Raw genomic sequence first — 22,153 nt, 5'->3', positions numbered from 1 at the left:
TCCCTGCAGTGTGCTTCACGGTATCAAGGAAATAAAGAAAAATATCCTGTTAGAAAGCTTTTAAAGAAGAGAAATATCCATTGAATTCTGGAAAGAGAATACACTTTGAAAAGGAGTTCCCACCGTGGCGCGTGGTTAACGAATCCGACTAGGAACCATGAGGTTGAGGGTTCGATCCCTGGCCTTGCTCAGTGGGTTAACGATCCGGCGTTGCCGTGACCTGTGGTGTAGGTTGCAGACGTGGCTCGGATCCTCCGTTGCTGCGGCTCTGGTGTAGGCTGGTGGCTACAGCTCCGATTGGAACCCTAGCCTGGGAACCTCCATATGCCGCGGGAGCGGCCCCAGAAATGGCAAAAAGACAAAAAAAAAAAGAAAATCTGCAGTTAGATGTAGGCTACTTGGGTTAATTGTTTTAACTGAGCTAAGATGAATTCTTTTATGCTTGAGTCCTGCCTTTGCTACTTATCGGCTCTCTGACTTCGGGAAAGTCATTTAGGCACCCCAAGCCTCAGTTTTCACTTCTTTTAAATAGGAATAAAACTTTACAGGGATACTGTTATGATTAAATGCATATGAACGTGTTCGATAAACTCAGCTGCTGCAAAAATGGAAGTTGTATTGCCAAACACATCCCTGGGTTTACTTGCCAACCGCAAAACAGAAACACATACTTTTACAATGGGGGAAATCTGGCTGTCCCCACCTTAACCCAGTTATCCAGCTTAACATCATTAACCCTGGGACAGTCAACATTTTTATAAGGTTCCTGGTGTGCTGCAGCATGAAGAATACAGCTTCGCCTAATGGAGTTTTCTTGCCAAAAATGTTGGACCTGAATCCAATCAAGCCCTTAGATCTACCCTCCAGTTTATAGGAGCTAGAGGAACCAGTTAAACAACACTCCCAGGGAGACAATCAGTTAAATCAAGAATGTGAGACAACTGCTTATATAGAAGTCATAAATGTTAAGGAAAAGTGACGTCATAACAAAGAGTCAGGCGGTGATTGTTCTAAAAATTTTCTTGTGCCTTAAAAAAAACCCCAAGGAGTTCCTGCTGTGGTGCAACAGGATCAGTGGTGTCTTAGGAGCGGTGGGACAAAGGTTTGATCCCCAGCCCAGCACAGTGGATTAGGGATCCAGCATTGCTGCAGCTGCTGCTTTGGTCGTGGCTGTGGCATAGGCTGGCAGTTGCAGGCCCATTCGACCCCTAGCCTGGAAACTTCCATAGGCCACAAGTGTGGCCCTAAGAAAGCAAAATAAACAAAAACCCTCCACAAATGCTTGATTGGATTCTGGTTCTGAAAAAAAAAAAAATACACTTCAGCTTTTCAGACATTTGAGGGGTAACGGAAAATTTGAAAATGAACTGGATTAGGTGATATTAGACCGTTATTACCTTTGTTCAATGTAATATTGGGATGATGGATAAGAATGAGAGCATCTTTAGAATCTGGAGAAATGTCAGTCTCTTCAATAAGTGATAATGGGGAAACTGGACAGCTACCTGCAAAAGAATCAAACTGGGCTACTCTCTGACACCATATGCAAAAAGAAAGTCTAGGAGTTCCCATTGTGGCTCAGGGGATTACAAACCTAACTAGTATCCATGAGGATGCTGGTTCGATCCCTGGCCTCGCTCAGTGGGTTAAGGATCTGGAGTTGCTATTAGCTGTGATGGGGGTCGCCCAAGTGTGGGCTTGGATCCTGCTGCTGTGGCTGTGGCCTAAGCGGGCAGCTGCAGCTCCAATTCAACCCCTAGCCTGGGAACTTCCAATCACCACAGGTGCAGCTCTAAAAAGAAAAAGAAAAAAAAAAAAAGACAAAGAAACTAAAAATGGATTAAAGACTTAAATGTAAGACCTGAAAGGAAACATAGGCAGTATGTTCTTTTTTTTTTTTTTCTTTCTTTTTCTTAGTTAAGTCAGAGAAAGACAAATACTATATGTTATCGCTTATGTGTGGAATCTTACCAAAAAAAAAAAAAAAAAAACGGAACAAATGAACAAACATAACAAAACAGAAACCGAGTCATAGATATGGGAAACAAACAGGTGGTTGCCAGAGGGGAGGAAAGAAATAGGAGAGGGAAACTAAGAGGCACAAAATAACTGCTGTAAAATAAATTAGTCATGAATATGAAAAGTAAATAGTAATACCTTTGTGTGGTGACAGATGATAACGACTTATCCTGGCAAACATTTTGAAATGTACAGAAATATAAAATCATCATCCTGTGTAACAAGAACGGAGCTAGTGTTGCAGGTCGTTATACTTCAAAAACAAACCAACTCAAAGAAAAAGCGATCAGGTTTGTGATTACCAGAGGCAGGGTTTGAGGGGGTGGGGGAGAAGGACCTGGAGGAAGGTAGTAAAAAGGAGCAAACGTTCAGTTATAAAATAATAACCACAGGAATGTAATGTACCACATGATAAACATCATTAACACTACTGCATATTCTATATGAAAGTTAAGAGAGTAATTCCTAAGAGTTCTCATCACAAAGAAAACAAAAATTTTTGTTCTATTTACTTTTGTATCTGTATGAGATGATGGATGGTCACTAAACTTATTGTGATAATCATTTCATGATGTATATAAGTTAAATCATTACTCTGTACACCTTAAACTTACACAGTGCTATATGTCAATTATATCTCAATAAAACTAGGAGAAAATAAAAACAAAAAATAAAATTTGGAGGAATGTTAGGAGTCTGTAAATTTCCCTTTCTTTCTTTTTTTTACTTTTGGTCTTTTTGCCTTTCCTAGGGCTACACCTCTGGCATATGGAAGTTCCCAGGCTAGGGGTCTAATCGGTGCTGAAGCTGCCAAGGCTATACCAGAGCCACAGAAACACAGGCGCCAAGCCATGTCTTCAATTTACACCACAGCTCACAGCAACACCAGATCTTTGACCCACTGAATGAGGCCAGGGATTGAACCTGTAACCTCATGGTTCCTAGTCGAATTTGTTAACCACTGAGCCACAACAGGAACTCTTTCTTTCTCTCTCTCTTTCTTTCTCTCTTTCTATCTTTCTCCCTTTCTTCCTTTCTTTCTCCCTTTCTCTCTTTCTCTCTCTCTCTCTCTCTGTCTCTCTTTCTTTCTTTCTTTCTTTCTTTCCTTCCTTCCTTCCTTCCTTCGGGAGAGAGAGAAAGAAACTTTTTTGGTCACACCGGCAGCATCTGGAAGTTCCCAGGCCAGGGTTCAAACTTACACTGCGGTTGTGACCTGCATCACAGCTTTGTCAATGCTGGATCCTTAACCCACTGCACCACAAGGAAACTTCTGAGAAAGAAACTGTTTAAATGCAATTTAATTTTTTTTTTTTTTTTGGCTGTGCCTGAGGCATGTAGAAGTTCCCAGGCCATAGATGGAACCCGTGCCTCAGCAGTAATCAGAGCCATAGCAGTGACAACCCTGGATCCTTAACCCATAGAGCCAGTAAGGAATTCCTGTCAATTTCTTCTGAAACGGTGAGAGAAAGAAAGCCAAAAAAATAACACAAACTTTGAAGTACACTTACACACATATTTATATCTATATATCTAGATCTGTATATCTGTCTATAAAGCAAATAGGTAAATGTTGCTTGTTGAACATTGGTGAGAAGTATACGCATGTTTACTGTACTATTATTTCTATTTTTATCTTATACCCGAGAATAGTTTGTTGTTGTTGTTTGTCTTTTTAGGGCCACACCAAGGCATACGAAAGTTCCCAGGCTAGGGGTCAAATCAGAGCTATACCTGCCAGCCTACACCACAGCAACACCAGATGGGAGCCACATCTACAACCTGCACTGCAACTTGTGGCAACGCTGCATCCTTAACCCACTGAGCGAGGTCAGGATCAAACCCACGTCCTCATGGGTACTAGTTGGGTTTGTTACTGCTGAAACACCACGGGAACTCCTGAGAACAATTTAAAAGGCTGCATTAAGTTAATCCTGGTGTGTTGAGTTAATGGTGTTACGCACCACTCCCTCCAGAGTACACCCCAGATTTCTCAGCCCAGCAAATGAGGTCTTTGGTAATCCAATGTCGCTTCTTCCCCAGCCCATCTCTGGCTCTTCTGTCTCGATGTGCTCCACGCTCTACGTGGATCCACGTGTCTTCACCCACATGTGCCCTCCACATCTCCTCCTTTCAGATTCCTCCCCCAGAGAGTCTGCTCTGCTCTCCCCGCCTAGAATAATGCCCCTTCCTCGCGATTCAGAATTTCCTGGTATATTAATTGTCTTGCTTTATAGTCCTTCGGGTTCCTGCCGCATCACCCCTCCTCGAGGATAAGTTCCTCCCCCTGTGTGATCCCTACCTGTTTCATCTTTGGTTCCCCTGTGACAGTTAGCACACAGCCTCGCATAGTCATCCTTTTAACAAATATTTACTGAGCATCTGCTAAATAACCTCCAGGCTTTTGCTGAGTGCTGGGGACAGAGTAGTTAATGTACAGATAGGCTCTAGTTCCTCATGGAACGTAAAGGATCTGGGGACAGTCAGGTGTATAAACAAGAAGTCAGGTGTATAAACAAGAAGTATACACATGAATTAAACAGTATTTGCATAGAGAAAATATGTACAGTAATTTTATTTTTTTATGTCATTTTAGGGCCACACCAGTGGCATATGGAAGTTCCCAGACTAGGGGTCAAAACAGAACTATAGCTGCCAGCCTACACCACAGCCACAGACACAGCCATGCCAGATCTAAGCTGCGTCTGCAACCTACACCACAGCTCATGGCAACACTGGATCCTTAACTCACTGAGCGAAGCCAGGAATTGAACCTGCGTCCTCATGGATTCTATTCAGGTTCATTTCTGCTGAGCCATGATGAGAACTCCAGTGACCCCGATTTTTGTTTAAAACGATCACTGTGAAGTCACAAGGGTGGAGAGTAGAGAGCAATTAGGAAGCTTCTGCACTTTTTAGACGGAAAATATTGGGGACTTTACTGAATGTGGTGGCAACAGAGACGGAGAGAAATGGACAGATTCCAGCATATTTTGGGGATAGAACTGACAGAACTGGACACATGGTAGTGATTCAGTCAAGGCATGATTGTGGAATAAATATAAGGTCTTTATGCTTGAGGAGTTCCCTGGTGGCTTAGTGGTTAAGGATTTGTCACTGCTATGGCTCAGGTTTGATCCCTGGCCCAGGAAATTCCACATGCCATGGGTGTTGCAAAAATAAATAGCGTGCTTGCTTCAGCAGCACATATACTAAAAATTGGAATGATACAGAGAACATTAGCATGGCCCCCGTGCAAGGATGACACGCAAATTCGTGAAGTGTTCCATGTTTTAATAAATAAATAAATAAATAGGAGTTCCCGTCATGGCGCAGTGGAAACGAATCCGACTAGGAACCATGAGGTTGCGGGTTTGATGCCTGGCCTTGCTCGGTGGGTTAAGGATCTGGCGTTGTCATGAGCCGTGGTATAGGGCTCGGGTGTGGTGCTGCTGTCGCTGTGATGTAGGCCAGCAGCTGTAGCTCCAGTTGGACCCCTAGCCTGGGAACCTCCATATGCCATGGGTGTGGCCCTAAAAAAAAAAAAAAAAAAAAAAGCAAAAATAAATAAATAAATAAATTGATCTTTGATTTTCTCACAAGTCTTAGTTATAACTAGTCAGTAGCCAAAAACTGGATGATCTTTCATGCCGCCCCTCCTTTTTTTCCCTTTTTTTTGGGGGGGGTTTGTTAAGGTATAACATATAATGTTGTATAAATTTAATGTGTGTAATTAACGTGATGATTTGATTCAGGTGTAAGTCACCCCTTCTATCACCACACATAATTACCTTTTTTAAAAAAATAGAACATTTCAGAGTTCCCATCATGGCTCCATGGAAACAAATCTCATTTGTATCTGTGAGGATGCAGGTTCGATCCCTGGCATTGCCCGGTGGTTAAGGATCTGGCATTGCTGTAGGCTGTGGTGTGGGTCACAGACGTGGCTTGGATCCTGCGTTGCTGTGGCTGTGGTGTAGGCCAGTAGCTACAGCTCCGATTCGACCCCTAGCCTGGGAACTTCCATGTGCCAGAAGTGCGGCCCTAAAAAAAGACCAAAAAAAAAAGAACATTTAACATCTTGGCAAATTTCAAATATATGAAAGAATATTTTTAATTATTGTGCTTATACTGTAATTAGATGCCCAGAACCTATTCGCCTTATAACTAGAAGTTTGTGTCCTTTGACCAATATCTTCCCATTTCCCCCTCCACCGAGGCCCTGGCACCCACCATTCTACTCTCTGTTTCCATGAATTTGGCTTTTTTAGATTCTACATGGTGAGACCATACAGTATTTGTCTTTCTGTATCTGATTTATTTTATTCCATGGAATGACCTCAGAGCCCATCCATGCTGTCACAAACGGCAGGATTTCCTTCGTTCTTATGGCTGAAAAATAGTCGTTATGTGTAGGAGATGCTTTCTTCATCCATTCTTCCCTTGCCACACATGTAGGTTGTTCCCATGTCTTGGCTATTGTGAATAATATTGTGATGAATGTGGAAGTGTAAATCTCTTCTCCTCCTAATGAGGGACCTTAACGGTGAGATATTAAACCAGGTTTTCCTCGGAGCAGGACCTTCATTATGTGGTCCTGCATGAAGAAACAGCAGACCAGACACCTGGTAGGTTGACACTATACCTGGTGACAGCATGTTAATGGTCAGAGAGGCCCTGCAGGTATCATCACTCATTCATGCTTTCCCCAATGATTCTTTTTTTACTTTTATTTTTTATTTTTTTGCTTTTTTTAGGACCGCACCCAACAGCATATGGAAGTCCCCAGGCTAGGGGTCGAACTGGAGCTGCAGCCGCCTGCCCACGCCACAGCCACAGCAACGTGGGATCTGAGCCGCATCTGCAATCTACACCACAGCTCATGGCAACGCCGGATCCTCAACCCACTGAACAAGGCCAGGGGTCAGATCCAAATCCTCATGGATCCTAGTCGGGTTTGTTAACTGCTAAGCCTCGAAGGGAATTCCAAACAATTCTTTTTTTTTTTTTAATTAATTAATTAATTTATTTTTTGTCTTTTGTCTTTTGTTGTTGTTGTTGTTGCTATTTCTTGGGCCGCTCCCGCGGCATATGGAGGTTCCCAGGCTAGGGGTTGAATCGGAGCTGTAGCCACCGGCCTATGCCAGAGCCACAGCAACACAGGATCCGAGCCGCGTCTGCAACCTACACCACAGCTCACGGCAACGCCGGATCGTTAACCCATTGAGCAAGGGCAGGGACCGAACCTGCAACCTCATGGTTCCCAGTCGGATTCATTAACCACTGAGCCACGACAGGAACTCCCAAACAATTCTTTCTTTAAGAAAAATTTTTATTATGGTTGATTTACCATGTTCTGTCAATTTCTGCTGTACAGCAGAGTGACCCAGTTTTTATATACATATATTCTTTTCCTCATAGTATCTTCTATCACAAAAGATTGGAGATATTTCTCTGTGCTGTACAGCAGAACCTCATCACTTATCCATTCTAAATGTAATAGTTTGCATCTTCTAACCCCAACCTCCCCGCCACCCCACTCCTTGCTCCTCCCTCCAGTCAATCCCAAGTCTGGTCTCCATGCCTGTGAGTCTGCCCCAAACACCTCCTAAAGCCTGTTATTTCCAGGTACTGCCATGAGCAGTGGAAAAGTGCTTGGGGGGATGAACTCCATCTCTGTGGTCAGCAAGGAGTCGTCTGCCCGGTGTCCCTTGCTGGCTGTCTCCTTTGTCCTGGAGCGAGAGCCACATGCTATCTCTTTGATCGTCCTCTTGTGTTCAAGCCTGTGCAGCAGGATGATGAAATTCACGGAAACTAGGAAGACACAGAAGCGAGGTGGGAAACTCTGGTACATCAGAACAAGTTCTCCAACAGGGCCTCGGGGGAGATAATTCAACCCTCTTCTCGTGGCTCATGAGGGGAACGGTCGCTTCTAGAGAGCAGGGACCACATTTTGTGTGTATTTTGTAGACAGTCACACAGGGAGTAATTGGGAAATTTCAAAAGAGGAGCTGCATGCTAACCGGGAAAAATCATGTCTCTTGCCTCCTAGCAGAAGGCATTACTGGCAGATAGGCACCACAGGGTAGTGATTGATTACTCTGTCTCAGGACCCTGACCGCTGGAGTTCAAATCCTGCTTTTGCTTAGCGAATGCAATCCTGTGTTGTTTACTCAAACTCACCCAGTTTCCTTATGATCATATTAACAGCATCTATTTCTCAAGGTTTTGGAGAAGGGTTAAATGAAAATGCGTGAAATGCGCCTGGCATATAGCAAATAATCAATAAATGCTTATTGTAAGTATTAATCATTCAAATCTATCTTTTTTTTTTTTTTTTTTGGCCAGGCTCATAGCATGCAGAAGTTCCTGGGCCTGGGATCAAACCCATGTCATGGCAGGGACCTGAGCCACTGCAGTGACAACGGTGGACCCTTAATCCTCTGTGCCACAAGGGAACTCCAAATTACACAAGACTATCTTTGCAGCACAATATACCTCATCCAAGTAGGATCTACATGTCTTTCTTGAGGGTATGACAAGCCTAGAAGTACTTGAACTTTATATGAGGTAGAAATGGATTCATAAACTGAGGGAGTATCAGCTTTTATTGAGTGTATAGCACTTTTGCAAAAGTAATTTTATTTTTTCTTTGTCACAATCCCAGATGTTTTACCATCCCTTTTACAGAGAGAGAAATTAAGGTTCAAACAAGTGAAGTCTGTGCCTTCAGCTAGGCACAGCAGATAGGAACAGGCCTTCGGCACTGGCAGACTTTATGCTACTGCTGCCTTGGAATTTTTTTTTTTTCCTTAACAACAAACAATTCAAATAGTTAAATTATGTGTCATCAACATAATAAATTGAGGTTTAGGTTAAATTTGATAACAGAAAATAGAATTAGTTTTTTGTTTTTGCTTTTTTGCATTTTTAGGGCTGCATATGGAAGTTCCCAAGCTAGGGATTGAATCGAGCTACAGCTGCTGACTACGCAACGGCCATAGCAATGAGGGATCCAAGCCACATCTGTGACTTACACCACAGCTCACAGCAATGCTGGCTCCTTAACCCCCTGAGCAAGGGCAGGGATCAAACCTGCATCCTCATGGATACTAGTCAGACTCATTTCCACCGAGCCACAACAGAAACTCCAGAATCAGTTTCTTATATTTTAAAAAAGTATCACTAGACTACCCCTGTTCCTGTTCCTCCCCCATACCAACATTGTAACCACTCTCTTTAGGCTACACAAACCCTCCTGTTTCACACCAAATAATCATGTGTTGCACTTCAGAGAAAAAGGAGGCTGTGGGTGTGAAGAATTCCCACAAATTTGTAATAAATTTTTAAAAAGATTATTCAGTGATACAGCAATCCCACTCCTGGGCATACATCCAGACAAAACTATAATGCACCCCCTATTATAAGCACCCCTATGTTCATAGCAGCACTATTCACAACAGCCAAGACATAGAGACAAACTAAATGTCAATCAACAGAGGCATGGATAAAGAAGATATAGTACCTATTGATAATGGAATATTACTCAGGCATAAAAATAACAAAATAATGTCATTCTCGCCAACATGGATGCAACTAGAGATTCTCATACTAAGTGAAGTAAGTCAGAAAGAGAGAGACAAATATCATATGATATCACTTACATGTGGAATCTAAAGTATAGCACAAATGACTCTATCTACAAATCGGAAACAAACTCACAGACATAGAAAACAGACTTGTGGTTGCCAAGGGGGATGGGGAGGGTTTGGGGTTAGTAGATGCAAACTATTATATATAGAATGGATAAACAACAAGGTCCTATGGTAATAGCACAGGAAACAATATCCAATCTCCTGGGATAGACCATAATGAAAAAGAATGTAAAAAAAAGAATGTATGTATGTATGTATGTATATAACTAAATCACGTTGCCGTACAGCAGAAACTGGCACAGCATTGTAAATCAACTATATTTTCAGACAAAATAAAATTAGAAAAAAGCTGAAATACTTAGGAATATGCAACCAGTTTTGCAACCAGTTTTGAATTTACTGGATTGTCACTTACAAAGATAGTCTTTATAACAATTATAATTTCTTTGAGAAGTTTTACCCAATAAATCTTAGCTTTCATCTACATGCTTACCATCTAAGGGCTTCTTAAAGATAAAATGATGTTGTTATTTGTTTAAAAAAGATTATTCAAAAAATCTTTCCCCTGTAGCACTTAATGAACTCTAATATCAGATGACTGGAAAGAAAAAAATCCTTTGTCAGAATTCCTGTTGTGGCTCAGTAGGTTAAGAACTCGACTAGTATCCATGAGGATGCAGGTTTGATCCCTGGCCTTGCTCAGTGGGTTAAAGACTCAGCATTGACTTGAGGTGCAGTGTAGGTCACAGACTTGCTCGGATCCCACATTGCTGTGGCTGTGGCGTAGGCTGGCCTGGGAATTTCCATATGTCTCACGTGTGGCCCCAAAAGACCATTATTTCCAAATAACAAAGGCCCGATTTGTGTTGGTTTAAACACATAGGAGTGTATTCTCACATTTTGTAAAGAAATCCAGAGGTAGGCAACTCAGGGTTGCTATGGCAGCTCACTGAAGTCTTCTGAGACCCAGCCTCCTTCTTTCTCCTCCACTGTGCATTGTTACTATTATTGAGATTGTTGCTCTAAGGGGGCTGCTGGAGCTCCAGTCATTACAACTGCATTCTAGGCAGCAAGAAGAGGGAAGGAGGAAGAACAAAAGGAAATTCCCTTTCTTTTTTTCTTTTTCTTTTTTTTTTTTTTTTTTTTTTGTCTTTTTAGGGCTGTACCCATGGCATATGGATGTTCCCAGGCTAGGGGTCTAATTGGAGCTGCAACTGCTGGCCTACTTTGCTGTAGCCACAGCAATGCTGGATCCAAGCATCTGACACAGCTTGCTGCAAATGGATCCTTAACCCACTGAGTGAGGCCAGGGATCAAACCTGCATCCTCATGGATACTAGTTGGGTTCTTGATCTGCTGAGCCACAGTGGGGAACTCCTCTTCTGAGGTGTTGACTAGATGGTTGTCTTCTTCTGATATCTTCACATGATCTCTCTGTGTCTGGGTCTCATCGCCACTTCTTGTAAGTCACCAGTCATGTTGGATTCGAACCCATCCTAATGACCTCATTTTAACTTAATGCCTCTTCAAGGCACTGTCTCCAAATACAGTCACGTGCTGAGGTATTGGGGGTTAGGATTTCACCTTATTTTTATTTTTGCTTCACCCACAGCATATGGAAGTTCCTGGGTCAGGGATTGAACCCACACCACAGCAGAAACTCAAGCCACTGCAGTGACAATGCCAGATGCTTAACCCACTGCACCACAAGGGAACTCCTTAACTTAAGTTTTTTGGGGGGGCCGCACCTGCGGCATATGGAGGTTCCCAGGCTAGGGGCTGAATCAGAGCTACAGTTGCCAGCCTATACCACAGCCACAGACACAGCCACATCCTAGTCGGATTCGTTTCTGCTGCGCTGCAGCAAGAACTCCTTTTTTTTTTTTCCTTTTAAAGTTTTGAGAGACACAATTCAGCCCATAACATACACAGAGCAGAATACATGATACATAGAGTATGACACACAAGAGTGAAATGAATACCCATCAATACACCACTCCACTTAGGAAATGTATACTGGACTTTCCCTTATCTTTATATCAATCCCATTCTCCAAACCACTCCCCCTAAAAAGGTAACCTCTGGTTTGAATCTATTAAGGAAAAATTATTCCCTTGGTTATTTTGCCTTTTAAAGGCTCAGTCTTGGGAGTTCCTGTTGTGGCACAGCAGGAAATGAACCCAACTAGTATCCCCAAGGATGTGGGTTCCACTGACCCCTGGCTTCACTCAGTGGGTTAAGATTCGGTGTTGCCGTCAGCTGTGGTGTAGATCGCAGACGTGGCTTGGATCCCGCATTGCTGTGGCCGTGGCGTAGGCTGGCAGCTACAGTTCTGATTTGACCCCTAGCCTGGGAACTTCCATATGCTGAGGGTGTGGCCCTAAAATAAATAAATAAATAAATAAATAAATATAAAAATAAAGGCTCCGTCTCCTCATTCTGTAGACTGGGAATAGTGTTGTGAGGCCTTCTCCAAAGTGGCCTCTTCTCTCGCCTATTTCCTTTTAAAATTGAAGCGATTTTTAAAAATTGAAGTTTAGTTGATTTGCAGTGTTGTGTTAGTTTCAGGTCTTCAGCAAAGTCATTCAGTTTTATATATATATAAATATATATATATATATTCTTTTTCAGAGTCTTTTTTCATATAGATTATTACAAATTTTGTATATAGTTCCCTATGCTATTCAGGAGGTCCTTGTTTTTTTTTTTTAATCTATTTTACATATAGTAGTGTGTACCTGTTAAGCCCAAACTCCTTTTTTTTTTTTCAGCCATGCCCACAGCATACAGAAATTCCTGGGCCATGGGTCAGTCCCAAGCCACAGCAGTGACAATACTGGATCCTTAACTGCTAGGCCACCAGGGAACTCCCCAAACTCCTAATTTATCCTCCTACCCCCAAAGTGACTTTTAAAAGTATATATCAGGGAGTTCCCATTGTGACACAGCAGCTTAAGAATCTGGCATCGTCTCTATGGTAGCTTGGGTTTGACTCCCAGCCCAGTGCAGTGGGTTAAGGATCCAGTATTGATGCAGTATAGATTACAACTGTGGCTTGGATTCAATCGCTGGCCCAGGAACCTCCATATGCCTCAGGTGTGGCCAAAAAAGGAAAAGAAAAGGCATAAATCAGATGTTTTGTTTTGTACCTTTTCCTTAAAAACTCTGCAAAGGCAGTTTCCATTGTGGCTCAGCAGGTTAAGAACCCGACTAGTATCCATGAAGACGCGGGTTCCATCCCTGGCCTTGCTCAGTGGGTTAAGGACATGGCGTTGCTGCAAGATGTGGCATAGACTGCAGATGCTGCTCAGATCCTTTGGCTATGGCATAGGCCTGCAGCTGCAGCTCTGATTTGACCCCTAGCCTGGAAACTTCCATATGCCACAGGTGTGGCTCTAAAAAACCCCGCCTCACTTCTCCCCCAAAAAACTCTGCAAAATCTTCCTGCTATAATAAGCATAATTCCCTTCAAGGCCCCATGTGGTCACTCTGCCTTCACTCCAGCAGTGTTTACCTGCTGTGGCCCCTCGAACTCCTCACTCATTCTCATCTCAAGGAGAGAGGCCATCGCCTTCTTCTGGCTTGGGATGCCCTCCTGAGCCTTTGCATGGCTCTCTTCTCATTAATTAGGATGTCACATGTTCCTCAAGGCCTTTCCTGGCCTCTATCTAAAGCACAAATCCTCCATCACTCTTCATTCCTTTACCTGTATTTGCTCTCTTCTTAGCACTTAATCACCATCCAGCCCCTCAGACTGTAAGCAGCACCAGAGCAGAGCATCTGTTTTGTCACCTCTGTACCTGGAGGAATGCTGGACATCAGCAAGTGCTTCTCTGATTTACTTTTATCAAGTTCCTGGCCAAGAGGTTGCTGTGTAAAATGGTGACAATGCAGTTTGAAATGGGCTTTGCATACAGAAGGTCCGACATATTAATTTCTTTTTTTTTTCTTTTTTTTTTTTTTTCGTCTTTTTATCTATTTCTTGGGCCGCTCCCACGGCATATGGAGGTTCCCAGGCTAGGGGTCGAATCGGAGCTGTAGCCACCGGCCTATGCCAGAGCCACAGCAACGCAGTATCCGAGCCGCGTCTGCAACCTACACCACAGCTCACGGCAACGCCGGATCGTTAACCCACTGAGCAAGGGCAGGGACCGAACCCGCAACCTCATGGTTCCTAGTCGGATTCGTTAACCACTGCGCCACGACGGGAACTCCCCGACATATTAATTTCTTAAGGATCACAATATCAATGTACTTAAACATAGCTGGGTGAAGAAAAGTTAAAGATGCCTTCAATCTCCGGCTTCTACTTTTCACACACTGGACTTTATTGTTCTCCAAAAGTAGATGGTGGATGGCATCCAGTGATCTGAATTAAATTAAAAAAGCGGGGAGTTCCTGTCGTGGCTCAGTGGTTAACGAATCTGACTAGGAACCATGAGGTTGCAGCTTCAATCCCTGGCTTTGCTCAGTGGGTTAAGGATCTGGCGTTCCCCTGAGCTGTGGTATAGGTTGCAGATGGGGCTCGGATCCCGAGGGGCAACTGAATTCAGGAGTTCCCATTGTGGCTCAGCAGAAATGAACCTAACATCCATGAGGTCACAGGTTCGATCCCTGGCCTCTCTCAGTGGGTTAAAGATCCGGTGTTGCCATGAGCTGTGGTGTAGGTTGCAGATGCAGCTTGGATCCTGTGTGCTGTGGCTGTGGTGTAGGCCAGCAGCTACAGCTCCAATTTGACTCCTAGCCTGGGAACCTCCATATGCTGCAGGAGCAGCCATAAAGAAACCACAAAAAAAAAAAAAAAAAAAAAAACCCAAAAAACAAGAAACAAAAAAACTGAATTAGAATCATATACGCTTTCCACTTTTCCCCAGACTCTATCATAAGCACTTCCCATGATTTAATATTCTAGTTGTTCATGGCCCAGATTAACATTTACTTAACCATTAGTGTGGTGTTGGACACATGGGTTATTCCTAATTTTTCTTTTATAAATAATGCTGTACTAAGTATAATTACTTAAGAATCTTTCCTTAGATTTCTAAAGCCAAATTAATAAGTCAATATGAATAGTTCTGAAGCTTTTTTTTTTTTTTTTTTTTTTGTCTTTTTAGGGCCACTCCTGTGACATGTGAAGGTTCCCAGGCTAGGGGTTGAATTGGAGCTGTAGGGGCTGGCCTACGCCACAGCCACAGCCACGCCAGATCTGAGGCACTTTTGCCACCTACACTACAGCTCACCGTAACACTGAATCCTTAACCCACAGAGTGTGGCCAGGGCTCGAACCTGAGTCTTCAGGGATGCTAGTCAGATTTGTTTCCGCTGAGCCATGACGGGAACTCCTAGTTCTGAAGCTCTTTATATTGCCAAAGCACTTCCCAGGAACGTAGACATTTACCCCACCAGAGTGCGTGATAGCCCCAACTTCTCACTAGCATTCTTTCAAGTTTTTGGTCATTTGATAGGTTAAAAATATTTTCTATTTCTCTGATTACTAGTGAACTTAACATTCACTTCCATTTTTTCCCGAAAAATACTATTAACGAATCTCTTATTTATTACCTATCAGGGTCTTCTTTTTCTCATACAAAGAGGTTACATACATGGATGTAATGTTTTCTTGCTTTCTTTTTATGGCTGCACCTGCGGCATATGGAAGTTCCTGGGCTAGGGGTCAAATCAGAGCTGCAGCTGAAGGCCTGTGCCACAGCCATGGTGACACTTGGATCCGAGGCTTATCTGCGACCTACACTTGCAGCAATGCCAGATCTCTGACCCAGTGAACAATGCCAGGAACTCCTGATGTCAGTTTTGAATTCTGTGCTATGTTGTTATAAATTATTTTAGTGCATATTCTATCTTTCACATATAATTAGTCAGGAGGTTAATGCTGCTCTCATTGGTTGAGTCTTAGAACAACTTTTTAAAGACCAAAATGTAGTATCTGGTATTTACCACATGATTCAAAACCCAGCTGGTAGTTATTGTAAGGACGTCTTAAACTTGGTTTTCTTCTCACAAGAAATGTAATACTGATGTTTTCTGGACATTTCCTCAAACCGTAGTGGAGACTGTAATCTAAAGAGGAGCAGAGCTCATAAACCTCACCAATAACCAGCTATCCAGGGACTTCGGCTCCCTCACACCTTAGATGCTGGACCACAGCATCTCACTCCTTTCATTCTGAATCTAGTCTTCTGGGGATGAAAGGGCACCACTGGGCTGGGTCTATCCTAACACAGCAGAGCTATCAATTGAGACCTCTGCTCTTTCACATAAGTGGTGAGAATGAATCTTTTACCAGAAGACCGTCATTCCCTCATAGCATTAAGCATATCCTGATTGAGCCTCCTGCTCTGCTGCTCACCATTGTGCTACCTACTTCCCCTCAAGAAGCCTGTCTGCTCACCAGGAAAAACTGCACTTTATGTGAGTAGGCATCCAGTAATGTTGAATTATCTCCTCCCTCATTTTTTTTTTTTTTTTGTCTTTTGTCTTTTTGTTGTTGTTGTTGTTGTTGCTATTTCTTGGGCCGCTCCCGCGGCATATGGAGGTTCCCAGGCTAGGGGTTGAATCGGATCTGTAGCCACCGGCCTACGCCAGAGCCACAGCAACTCAGGATCCGAGCCGCGTCTGCAACCTACACCACAGTTCACGGCAACGCCAGATCGTTAACCCACTGAGCAAGGGCAGGGACCGAACCCGCAACCTCATGGTTCCTAGTCGGATTCGTTAACCACTGCGCCACGACGGGAACTCCTCCTCCCTCATTTTTAACTTGTTCTGCCTTCTCTAATTGTTTGAAATCCCCCCTCCCCAACAAAAGCTTTCAAATATTTACTACTGAACCAACCTATTAGTGCAGAAGCATAGAAACAAAGGAAAAAAAAAATCATCTTCCGAATAAAACATGCCCAATTACCCAGATAGTGGTGATGCTTTCAGCCTGATACAGTCAGGTGCTAGTGACCTTGACAGAACATCAGTATGTGTGCCTCTCATGTGTGAGTCCCTGTAGACCCAGCCTGGTTCTTCTCTGATGGCTCCTCTTGGAGTTGTACTTGACACTAGGACCAGTTTGCAGGAGAACCTACGGGGGAATGGGAAGACCTGCTTTTGTTTCTTGGTCGGGTATCACTTGATCCTGCAAGTCTCTGGTGAGACTTGGAGAAGACACAGAAGGGAAGAGTCGATGGCACACACCACAAGGGTGAAGAAAGGAAGAGAGAACCCAATCTTTTAATGAGCATTTTAGAGCAAAATCCACACTCACATTTGAAATAGTTAACATGAATTTACTACAATGAACCACCTCCTTTGAAGAGATGTGAGAGGTAAGGAAATACTAACCATGAGGGCAGCTTAAGGCCCTACTGTGCTATGTGAAGTTCCTTAAAAAAGTCTCATATGCCTGGAGATGAAGAAGATCAACTGTAGTGTGTCTACTGAAACTTACAATTCTGTTTTGTAGTTAAAAGCCTATGTGTGGGGGAACCTAGATTTTTAAAGGAAAGTTATCCTGTACACCTAAGATCTTTCCTCTCTTACGACAAAATAAAAAAGGTAAAAACATCAGGTCATAATAGCCTTACTAACCCCCAATACCAAGAGGTTTGCCAGTCTAGCTAAACATGCTGGAAACACACTGAAAAGTCTGTTTAGAAGTAACAAGCAGAAAAGTAGGCACACATTTTTTTCAAGTATACAATTTGTTTTTATTTACAATACCCTATAAAAATGTAAATTTAGAAACTTTAATTTTTATTAATTAGAACCAAACAAAAAAAATAAAGCACATAAAGGAAGAAATAATAACCAAGTCTTCACTTGATCAGTTGTGAGGGGAAGGGAGGAAAGGCGCAGAGTGGAAAGAGTCAGTAGCTAACCGCGTGGGGAAGCTCGGCAACGCCAAGGGGGAACAGCTGGTGGAGCCGGGGCTACAGAACGGGAAGAGATGGAGATGGAGACGTGACGGCTGGTTACAACGGAGGAGTTTACTGTTGTACAACACGTGTATGTGCAAAATGCTTCTTCTCTTCAAACATCATGACCTGTCCCCCTACTACATTCGAAAAGGTGAGAACAGCAGAATGTGTATCAAGGACAGTCATGTAGAGTTAATTCAGATTTCATTTCCTTGAGGGCTGTAACCACTAGGGACCAAACCCCTTAACCTGGCTGACTGCTGAACGGGAGAGGGTGAGTGGAAAGGATGATGGCAGGCTGTCCCCGCTAGAATTCAAACCCAGGCCCTGGCTGCCTGGAATGGGACCTGGGTGAGATGAAGTAGCAAGGACGGCGCTTCTGCCCACAGTGTGGAGAAGACTGAAGAGCAAGGTGGGCCGAACTTAGCTTCCATGGTTAGGTCTGGGGCTTCTACCCACAACACCAAATAAAAACAGGGAAGAGAGAAGGAACGGCATGGCTTACTGAAGTAGTTTCAGGAAGACAGAGGAAGTGTGCAAAAGCCACACTGTGGAAGCAGGCTCTAAGTTCGGATCATCTCTGGCAATCCTCCATGTCCCTGAGGGGACAGGCTCAAGTACACTGTAGTTGTAGCAGGAAAAGGCTTAACCGTGTGCTGTTTCCACTGAGGTGGACAGAAAAAAGGAAATACAAGTGGGGGAAAAGATAAAGGACTTCTCAGCCTAGAGCTGGGCATCGGCCAATTAAGAATTCTGATTTTATTAAACGTGCTGCATACCCTATATTTATATTAAAACAAGAAGAACCCACCAAATTCATTACAAGATGGACGAGAAACAGATTAAAAATACATCAGCTGGTTTGTGGTTAGAAAAGGGATGTGTCAACTAAATAGTTCTCAATCTAAAACTCCTTCTTTAAGGATCCTCTGGAGACCACATAAATGTATATATAGGGTGCGTGTGCATATCTATATTGATTTCTACTCAACTGGCTCTCCTATGGGCATGTTAATATGGGGCAATAAAAACAGACTGCGATAGGATGAGGGAAGGAACCCTTTGGCAGACTACAATCTATTCTGAACTGGAGTAGTGGTGGTAGGACAAAGGGAGAGATTATATTTGTGTCTCTAGGGCAAAGAAAATGCGAAATTGAGAAGAATTGAGGAAAAGTAGGACATGCAGAATTGTAACACAGAAGGTAAAAGAAACCAGCAGAAGTATCACCCAGCCAGATCTCAGAGCAGTGGGGCAATACCTGGCACTCAGAGACAACCCTGTGAACAGGAATGGGTCCCACAAGATGCTCTGGGAATAAGCTACCTTCCCTCCCTCATTAAAAACAACACTCCATTGGCGATGGCAGCAGTGCAGGTGGCAGCCAAGAGGAGGTACAGGACGCATGTGGAGATCTTTACCGTATCCCCTGAACTAGCCTAGGTATAAAGAGAGAGAAAGAAGACCTGTATGAATGAGTTAAAACAGAAGGCGGTCCTTTGAGTTACATCCTTGCATGAATAATTCTCATAACAAAATACCTAAGACACTTCTACCCTTCGCATTTATTCACCGATGAGGGTTCTGCTGTACCCAGTACAGTGTTCTATAGCTAGTCGACACTCACGTATTTGCTGTAAGTCTTTAAGCTCTTCCCCCAAATTCAGTTTCACGCCCCCCGACCTCCTCAACATAACTTCTCAAGGGCCAACTTCAGGGAGATGTGGAACTTTCCTGTTTCAAACTTACTGCAGTTTTGTCTCCAGCAAGTTCAGTTTCTGTCGGTCAACATAACGAGAAAAGAGGGATACTAGGTTTGTGGGTATAGAGATCGGCTTGGCCAGGGCTGCCTGGGGAATCCGCAGAAGTTCTCGGGTTGCCATGAACATCACCTCCGTCCTGACAGGGAAAACCGGTAATAACAATGTAAGAAAAAGAATGAAAAAGTACCTACAAGAACTTAAAATAAAAGAAGAAACGTAGCCCAGACTGACCACTGGCTGTTTTGCGTGGATTCTGAAGCGGGGTCTGAACTCTGTAGGTCCTCCCCACGGCTCAGGATGACGAGGAGCAGTGACAGGCCAAACTACGAGAGGAGAGAGAGGGTCAGACAAGCCTGCACCGCGCTGAGGGGACCCTGGCCTTGGACGGGGAAGAGACCAACACCCTTCAGGGTGCTGCTGTGTGAAACGGCCAGAGCTGAGAGGCCGTATCTTTCTCGCGGCACAGCCACAAGCACCCTCAATGCGGCAAGGAGGTCCCCGTGCCAAGGACTCTCCCCCACCCCACCCTGAGACGGGAAGAGTTTTTCCTGCCATGGATAATGTGGGGGTTTAGCTTTTCCCCTATTTACTAGAACAGAAATGGATTAAAATGGAAAGTTACATGAAGACAAACTTTGATACAGAAAATTAAAATTCATAGAATAAAAAACATTAAATAGAACTTGAATTAAGAAAAAAGGTGTTAAGGCCTGTGGGAAAACATATAAATAGAGGTAACTGGAGTGATGAGGGTATGAAGACACAATTTCCTTTAAAAAGGACATACCTGGAGTTCCTGTTGTGGCTCAGTGGTTAACAAATCTGACTAGGAACCATGAGGTTGCGGGTTCTATTCCTGGCCTCGCTCAGTGGGTTAAGGATCCTGCATTGCCATGATCTGTGGTGTAGGGCTACAGCTCTGATTAGACCCCTAGCCTGGGAACCTCCATATGCTGTGGGTGTGGCCCTAGAAAAGACAAAAAGACAAAAAAAAAAAAAAAAAAAAAAAAAAAAGACACACCTATCTGGAAATATAAAGGCTTAGAGAGAATGTTGAGAGTGTAATTAATAAAAAGAGAGAAAGAATAAACATATATCCACAGTATCTAGGATTATTAAAATGTAGCAACATTCTGTAGAGACTGAAGTACAGAAGGATTTGTTTTATTCAGTGAACAGTAACAGAAGGAAACAGGTAGTCTGACGGGCACAGAGTGAAAATACAAATATGGACAATTATTAGGTTAAATAGATGACTCACAGTGTTAATGGACCATAAAGAGAAGCTGGGGATATTCTGGGATTCCATCCCTCTTTTCTGAGTTCACCTCACAGAGGATAACCTTGCCTTTCCCTAAAAGTTCCCTTCATATCATTGTCAAAAAACAACAGGCTACATAATCTTTTCTGACTTCATGCTTTTTTTTGGCTTTTAGGGCCACACCCGAGACATATGGAGGTTCCCAGGCTAGGGGTCAAATCAGAACTGCAGCTGCCAGCCTACGCCACAGAGACAGCAAAGCAGGATCCAAACCACATCTGTGACCTATACCACAGCTCACGGCAATGACGGATCCTAAACCCACCAAATGAGACCAGGGATTGAACCCGAGTCCGCATGGATACTAGTAGTTGGGTTTGTTACCACTGAGCCACGACAGGAACTCCCTCTACTACCTTCATCACAATTAAAGCTGAAAGACCAAATAACATGAAAACACATAACTAAGCACCCAGAACCCCTGTCTTAAGTTCCCCAAGGCAGCGTCAGCCCTCTCAGCCTCTGAGGTACTAACTGCCTTTCGGAGCCATGCTTTCGGCAGGCTTTCGGGTGCAAGAAGAAAGAGGGCTTGGGTCTACTTTTCCCTCTGCTCTAACAGACAGCCCTCAACGAGGGCCCACTACGAAGCCGGCATTACCCTGAACGGCTCACGGCTCTTTTCTCATCTAAGTAACAGGACAACTCTGAGGTCGACGTTATCACCTCCACTTTACACATCAGCTCAGCAAAGTGAAATCAGCTATTCAGGGTCACACACCCAGGAGGGGGAGACAAGGAGTGGAAACCTGCTCTGCCTAAAAGCTCATGCTTTTCTTCTGTATTACGCTCTCCCTGGGTCTCTGGACCTTTAATCTGATATAAATGAATCTGTTCCAGCCTTCCCTGCAGTTAGATGTGGCCCACAACTAAGACCTCGCCACTGAGGGAAAGTAGGAGTTGGTGATCAGAGCTCCTGGAAAAAGTCCAAGGAAGGAGAGACAGCTACTCCACATCTTTTGGGTCTCTAACCACACCTCTTCCCTGAGGCGAAGTGGAGCCCTGACTTCCACAACCACTGTGGACCGTGACAGGTCACGAGTCCGGCAGCCACTGCTAAGGATGGCAAAGCAGAGAAACTGAAGGAGCCTGCTTGCCCAATACCTCGGAGTCACCACACCAGATTTACTCCACATGACATAGGAAGTTCTATTTTGTTGAAACCACTGTTATTTCTAGCTGTTGTCACTACGAGCTCAATGTAACTCCTGGCTGAAGGAAAACAACTGCCACGGCAGCCCTTATTTTCACCCATAATTTACATTTAGAATCCTCATAAAGTTCATGGACACAGAAGGGCAAGACCACCTTGTTCTGGAGCACAGCAGTGAGGTGGGGGCTGGCGGGTGCTGGCGCGGCTGCACTCTGAGGTAGGTTCATTAGCTGTTGCAGAAGGCTGGTGACAGTCACTGATGGAAGATGATAGAGGAGGAGAGAGAAGGGACTCAATAAGCATGGCAGCACCTATCAAAAGGG

The 22,153-nt window shown here is 43.7% G+C and overlaps 1 protein-coding gene across 4 annotated transcripts in view; it reads right to left on the bottom strand.

The window, feature by feature from the left end:
• The window catches only part of PATL1 (PAT1 homolog 1, processing body mRNA decay factor), a 30,884-nt gene continuing 26,092 nt past the window's right edge, over positions 17,362–22,153 (bottom strand). For 2 of the 4 annotated variants that reach the window (XM_021082994.1, XM_021082993.1), the window contains exons 16-18: positions 19,591–19,682; positions 19,346–19,495; positions 17,362–19,035 (exon numbers count right to left, since the gene is read on the bottom strand). In XM_021082994.1, coding sequence (XP_020938653.1) covers positions 19,014–19,035; positions 19,346–19,495; positions 19,591–19,682 — 264 coding nt within the window. In that variant the 3' untranslated portion in view covers positions 17,362–19,013. Of the gene's footprint in view, positions 19,036–19,345; positions 19,496–19,590; positions 19,683–21,985; positions 22,142–22,153 lie in introns of all 4 variants that reach the window. The other 2 variants (XM_021082991.1, XM_021082992.1) reach the window with 2 other exon arrangements.

Source organism: Sus scrofa, chromosome 2 (assembly GCF_000003025.6).
Source record: "Sus scrofa isolate TJ Tabasco breed Duroc chromosome 2, Sscrofa11.1, whole genome shotgun sequence".
Taxonomy (NCBI): Eukaryota; Metazoa; Chordata; class Mammalia; order Artiodactyla; family Suidae; genus Sus; species Sus scrofa.
This window is presented reverse-complemented; position numbering and strand designations above follow the sequence as displayed.